This window comes from Brassica napus, chromosome A8 (assembly GCF_020379485.1).
Source record: "Brassica napus cultivar Da-Ae chromosome A8, Da-Ae, whole genome shotgun sequence".
In the NCBI taxonomy this organism is placed as follows: domain Eukaryota; kingdom Viridiplantae; phylum Streptophyta; class Magnoliopsida; order Brassicales; family Brassicaceae; genus Brassica; species Brassica napus.
Genome location: NC_063441.1, coordinates 13,028,696 through 13,035,395, shown reverse-complemented (window position 1 = coordinate 13,035,395; position 6,700 = coordinate 13,028,696). Strand labels below are relative to the sequence as shown.

Below are 6,700 nucleotides of genomic sequence, written 5' to 3'. Positions count from 1 at the left end.
CTCTCCTAGATATGCTGCCAATAGTGGACGAGATGTTGTTAGGTAACTTTTACTTGTGTAATAAAAAAATATTTTTACTGTAAAATATCTTGTTTAATACATACAGAAATATTTTAAAAAAATACTGAAGTGGCTAAAGGTTTAACTTGGGATTACCGTGAACAAAGCTAAAAGTTATGTAGAGTTTTATTTTCATTGGACCATGGTGGTTATTCAAGTCTCAATTTGGGAGAGAAACTAAATCCATACCAAAGTTCAAGCTTTACCACTTCTGTCTTTCTTCGGTGATTTAGTAGATTTATATACGAACCTTTAAAAGGACATTGCATCCAGTAACCAAAACTACAACAGTTAACAAAGTAACTAGAAAGGATTTCGTTATAGTATTCTCTGTATACTATATAATAATTTTTACTAAGCTCTTGTGACACATTCATACTTGCATATATTTTTTCCTTATTTTTCTTCTTAATTTGTTGGTGCTTTATTTTAGGGGGGTTATTGGGAGATGAATTTGTGTAGAGTTTGTGAATTTTAAGAGTTGATAGATTTTAAAAGTTATGTGGATTGTGAAAATTTATATACATTGACTTATGAAATTTGATCATAACTTTTTTGGATTAGTATAGTTTTTCATGAATTTGTATTACCTATTTTCTATCATTCTTTTTGTAAAGTAAATATATAATTTATTTATTTTCTAAATCATATAGCATTATTTTTTTTATCTTTTCTTTCAAATTAAAAAGAAAATAATAGTGATACATAAAAAATTGGACAGTTTTTCTTAAATAACCATTTGAATGTTTTTTGTCACAAAAAAGAGCATTCAAAGAGAAAAATGACCAAAAAAATTTCATAAAAAAAAAGACAAAAGACGATTTTACCCATTGCTTTTTATATATATATATATATATATATAAGTAATAAAGTATTAAAAATTAAGAATAAATAAGTTTCTTTTATAATATCGAATTATATGTTTTCAAATTAATATTTTTATAATTTTGGATTTTTTTCAAAATATTTTCTAAACTCCGATTTGTTCGCGTAACCCAAGATATGGCTCTCAATTTTTTTTTTTGAAATTCAAAATTTTTTTGAAATTATTTTAAAAATTTTATTTTAAAATTATTAATATTTATAAATGTAACTATTAATATTTATATTCAAAATGATAATTATATATTCTAAATTGTAAAAGTATATAAATGTAATAGTATATATAAATATTTATAGTTTTGGACATATAATTTGGATTTAAGATGCAACTAGGTTAAGATCCGCGCCTTGCGCGGGATGAACATTATATATATAAATTATTTTATATATTATATGTTTATAACATATTATGAAATAATAAATATATATTGAATAATTAGAAAGTTATTATCTACTACTTATATAACTAAATTGGTGTGAACATATAAATAAATTTTATAAATCGAGGAAATATTTTTTCTATTTGATATGATATATAATTAAATTTAAATGATAGTAACATATATATGTTATATTTTAATATTAATATTTATTAGATGATGCTTTTTGCTCATATTTTTATTATTATTTGTATTTGTTATAGCAAAAAGTATAAATTAGTGATAACAAAATTTTCACTGTGGAATTAATGGTTTAAGTAATTTATAATATTTTAAAAAATTAAGTTGTCAATATTTTTTCAAATTTTTTATCAAAACAATGTTCAAAGTAAATTTCAAAATTAAGATATTTATGTATTTTTATATGGCATATAGTTTAAGATACATATATTTATATATCTTTTATTTTTGATACTTATTAAATGAGACTTTCAACTTATATTATTTTTTAATTACTTGTATCATGTCATAAAAAAAGTTTTAAATCATAGATCACAAAATTTGAATGTGAAACTTTTAACAGTTTTAGTAATTTATACTCGTTTTAAAAATTCAAAATATAATATATAAATATTTTTTTTTTAATTTTTATTATATGGTTACTATGATTGTTTAATTTATTTTAATAGCTTAAAATTAAACAAATATAATTATAATACACACTTATTTTTATCAAATATTTATTATTCAAAATCATTAATGGTCATATATACTTTAGCCACATTAGACAATTCCGTAATCTTATTTAAGGAAATAATGAAGCACATTAATAACGTATTTCTTGTGGTTTAATAAAAAGCTTATTATATATTTAGATGGACCAACCTATTTCTCTAAGGATTCTAAGAATCATTCTAGTGATGACACGTGGCTACAAAAAAATGTTGCAATGCTTCTCAAATAATATATAGGGGATAGATATTTGGTAAGAATAATAATTTTGTTTTCTAGTTTTTTATCACATGAATTTTGAAAATCACAAGATTACATATGTTTGAATGAGAACCCCTATGAAACCTTTCATTAAAGATGATCTTAGACACTGACTTTTATTTATTATTTACCATTCCTTTTGAAAATAGACAAATAGTTATCTCACTTGGTCACTTTAGCCAAAATAAGAACCAATGAAGTAGTAGACTTGAAGATGAAGAAAAATATACCAAGTTCACAGCCCTAACTTGTAACAAAAGCTTAACAGTAACATACGTACAGAGATGATGGTTCACAGAAATCTCATTTTCTTTTTTCACCTGCTGGTTTCACCTCAAGGGAACAAAGAATATGTATGGTAAGCTACATATATTACAATAATTCTCTTTAATTACAAGAAAAAGTACAATAACTTATGGAAAAACAAAGCACCGATGAAGCTCACAGTGACACATTATGGATGCAAGTGCAGTTTATAAATAGCGTTGAGACACTACAAGGTCGTCAGAACTCAGAAGTAGATGTCTGATTGTTTGGATTGTGCCTTAAGATCCTTTAGTTTCTTCAATATGTTACTGAAGTAATCTTGCAAGTACTTCTCTAGAGTCACCAAATCCTTTTGATCCACACCTAGTAGACTATTAGTCTCGGTCATCGGAACAGAGAAGACTGTGTCACTCGACAGAACCTAAGCCACATAAATGTTAAAAGCAATGATTGTTCAGTTGAAATGAAAACTAGTATGAAAAAAAAAGCATCATTTATCATGTGAAAAAGCCAGGTTTACCTCTGTGAAGGCCAATCTATCTGCAACATCGTTTGTCCACTGAAAAAACCGAGTTAATTGACGTGTGACTCTCAATACAGAAACTGGAACCGTTGTGACATTTGCATCTTGCCCAGCAAGTCTCTCACATAATGTTATTACCTGACATGTTAGTTATGCTTTCAGTAACATTTCTCTGTTATCCATTTCATTACACAATAACTACTAATATAATCTGGGGCTTACTTCTTGAGTTGTCCATGCACGAGGGCCAGCGAACGTTAGAAGCTTTCCGTTGACTTTCTCGTTGCGTAAAGCAATAAGTGTCAGCCTAGCAATATCCTGTTATAGCCCATGAGGAACCTGTTACATCATTTTGTGTGCTACACGAAGGAAATGAACTACATCTACATTGTTTAATTTTACCTGTGTGTCCATGTAAGCCACACGCGTTGGTGCATCTGTTCCCCACACAGATTTTTCCTCCAGAATGGGGACTGCATATTGACCGATTAGACCCTTCATCGATCAGGCAAGAATTAGTGTTGTTAACAAAAGCGAATCAAGTAAAAAGCAAGAACACTTAGAGAGAAAAACATTGAGGACCTGAGGTAGGTACCTATTTTAAGATTTGTATATTGACTATGTGAATGAATAATTTACAACACTTAAATCCATATTTCTACAACGTTAAAACTCGATACTCTTTTTTCTAAAACATCATTGTCAACAAATGTGTACTTTTATTGGTGTAATAAGATTTAAATCAGTTTTAAAAATCAACAATTAGCTATAAACAACATTCAATGTTGAAACTTATGTACTTAATCTCTCATCAAGCAATACAAGTGAATGAGGATAGCTAAATGCATTGTAAAATTAAAAGAGATGAGGGCTTTACTTGCATGAAACCGCATAACCGGATTGTAATGTGGTTTAAACCGGATTCTTGAAGGAATTTCTCGGTACAATACTTAATCTCCATGAGAGGAACCTCGGGGTGCTTATCGCAATTATGGATTGAGTAGAAGACGTACTTCTGAATCCCCATAGCCTTTGCACATTGTATAAGAGCCACTTTCCCTTCCCAATCTACCTAAACCGAACACAAACCAAGCAAAAGACATGAGACTAACTCTTTAGTCTTTAAACACACAAACCAAACATTGAAGCTTACTGTCTTGATGGGTTCTTCAGGACGTCCCGTGGCACAATCTATTACAGTATGGACTCCGACCAAAGTTGCCGGAATTGTCTCCGGTTTACTAAGATCCGCCTGGTCCAAAACAAAACCCGGTTTAGTTATTTTTTCTGAGATAAAGTCAAAGACTTGCAATGTGAATTACGTACATTGACGACGGTGGCGCCCCAATCACGGAGGAAGTCGGCGGGAGCTGGTCTTGGTCGGACTAAACACCTGACGTCATACCCTTCGTCTAAAGCTCTCCGGACGATTTGTCTTCCCAAGGTTCCGGTGGCACCGACGACCAAGATGCTCGTAGGTCGGACTGGAGTCCCCGGAGCAAGGTTAACCGCTGCAGCACTGCATGTAACCGGCACTACCGTCGATGGTTTCCGGTTAAGGGGTGAGGAAGATGGGAGGTTGGGAAATGAATTGTCCGGTGTGAGAGATCGCCGCCACGAGAGGCTAACGCAGGGAGCGGCGGAGGAAGAGGAGTTATGGTGGTTGAGAGTGCCACGTGTAACGAGCTGAGCGGGGAGTCTGAGAGAAGCCATCGTGAATTGGAGAGGAGAGAGAGAGAGAGAGGTGAGGGAGACAGAGAGATAGAGAGAACACAATTGATTCGAGTTAGGCCACGTCAACTTGTCTTCAAACTGGATTGGGTTTCGTTTGTTGCCACCAAATTTTAATAAAACTAGTTTTTAATTTACTAAAGCAATTTTCAGGTTTTATATTTCTTTTTTTTTTTGATAATCCAGGGGTTCCCCACTTACGTGGGTCATTCCCCTGGGCCCGGTTAGGCAGCGGTCCACTTCACCCGGGAGGGCTTTACCTGGGCTGGGGACAAGGCCCAACACCCAGTACCGCATTTGATGACAGAATGGGTAGTTCGCCTCCGCTTGGCGTCGAACCCGTGAGCATGACAATTGGCCCACAAGGTCCTTACCAAGTGAGCTACCACATCCCGTCAGGTTTTATATTTCTAAAAACAAGTTTATCTAATTAAATTTTTACAGTATTAAAATTTAGAAAACTTTGGGCTTTTCTTTTACGAACAATGTTATTTTTAAAAATAAAAAATGCATGTCCAATATTTTACGTTTCACTATACAATTAATAACGAATATTAGTAAGGTGGATTAGATGTTTTTAAAAGAATCATTACAAAAGTATTTATAACCGGGTGTTTTGCTCGTAAATACAGACATAATCATAATAAAAATACATATTATTATATCTATTATTAATTCAATTGCCAATATTAAGTTTTTATAATTAAAAATATTATTGTTTTGATAACAAAAAAATCTATATTATCTTTTGACTGTGTAATAAATTCATTATCTATACTATACTAAAAGTTCTAAAACTAGAGCAAAGAAGGCATCCACGTCAGCCAGTTAATTGTGGCCAATAACAAGGAGACAACTGTCAAAAAAAACCAACTCACTCATATTATTTGTTAAAGTTACACTACCGATGGAGACAAAAATGATCCGCGGAAACCCATTTATTCACATGAATTTATATTACAGTCCACATTAAAAGCCCAAAACTGGTAAATTTAACTCATCTCCTCATTCTCAATCTCACGTTCCATCTTCCTTATCCTGAAATCAAACCTTAATAGCATGAAATCTCTTAAGCATCAATAAATATGTAAACACTAATAGCCAGACAATTTAATTTCGAATGGAATAGGATGTGTAACGTCTCCCTCCATTACTAACTGCCATCAAAGATTTACAGAACTTATGACATCCAAACTCTTCACCTCCCATCAAACTCGAGCTACATATACTCACATGAATGGGAAAACTTTTCTCTTCCCAAATCCCCTTACAAATAACCAATCGTACACACCGCTTCAACGGATACGAACCATGAGATTTACAGTGACACCGGTCCGGCGAAATCAAACACCAAAACCCAGCCGAAATACACCACCAATTTACATGGAGACGATTCGGTGAAATTGACTACCAATGTGATGGCAAAATGGACCACTGATTTAATGGAAAAAATCGCTCTGCAAATCACAGCTCCGGCGAAAGTGGTGCCGAATTCACGGGCTGTTTTGTCCTCCAAAGCGAATAAAGCTCTGAAGAACGTAGAGATGATTTCTGCTTGGCTGCTAGCTGTTATAGATTGAACTGGTCAGCTGATTTTTATTTTTTTTTTTGTATTTTTATCCGTCATGTTCACTTACCTCCACTGTTACCAAATCTTTTTAGCTTCTTTTGGATTTTTACTTGAATCTCTTTTTTTTGTCTTTCTTAATCTTGAAATTCATAGTTCTTATTTTGCTAATCCATTTGTAGAATAGAGATGTATAACAAACCATTGTCATACCTGAATTTCTCTAATTTCTAGGCACGAAATCTTGCAGATTTATAGCTAACCACTTACTTTTCTGAGTTTCCTGCCAAGGTCTGA

At 32.2% G+C, this 6,700-nt stretch overlaps 1 protein-coding gene across 1 annotated transcript; it reads right to left on the bottom strand.

Moving 5' to 3' along the window:
• Positions 1-2,603: 2,603 nt before the first annotated feature.
• Positions 2,604-4,933, bottom strand: LOC106421808 (protein HIGH CHLOROPHYLL FLUORESCENCE PHENOTYPE 244, chloroplastic). Its single transcript, XM_048738828.1, has 7 exons — positions 4,432-4,933; positions 4,259-4,357; positions 3,983-4,177; positions 3,508-3,600; positions 3,328-3,423; positions 3,103-3,243; positions 2,604-3,003 (listed from the first exon to the last, which is right to left on the bottom strand). The coding sequence occupies exons 1-7, from the start codon at positions 4,816-4,818 to the stop codon at positions 2,827-2,829; spliced, it is 1,188 nt and encodes a 395-aa protein (XP_048594785.1). The 5' UTR covers positions 4,819-4,933; the 3' UTR covers positions 2,604-2,826.
• Between the last annotated feature and the right edge of the window lie 1,767 nt (positions 4,934-6,700).

Excerpts from the sequence above, each read along its gene's own strand:
- LOC106421808 (XM_048738828.1), bottom strand. The coding sequence starts at position 4,818 with ATGGCTTCTCTCAGACTCCCCGCTCAGCTCGTTACACGTGGCACTCTC. Across the intron at positions 3,244-3,327 it reads GTGCATGGACAACTCAAGAA|GTAATAACATTATGTGAGAG; the intron begins GTAAGCCCCAGA and ends CTAACATGTCAG. Across the intron at positions 3,004-3,102 it reads ATAGATTGGCCTTCACAGAG|GTTCTGTCGAGTGACACAGT; the intron begins GTAAACCTGGCT and ends TATGTGGCTTAG.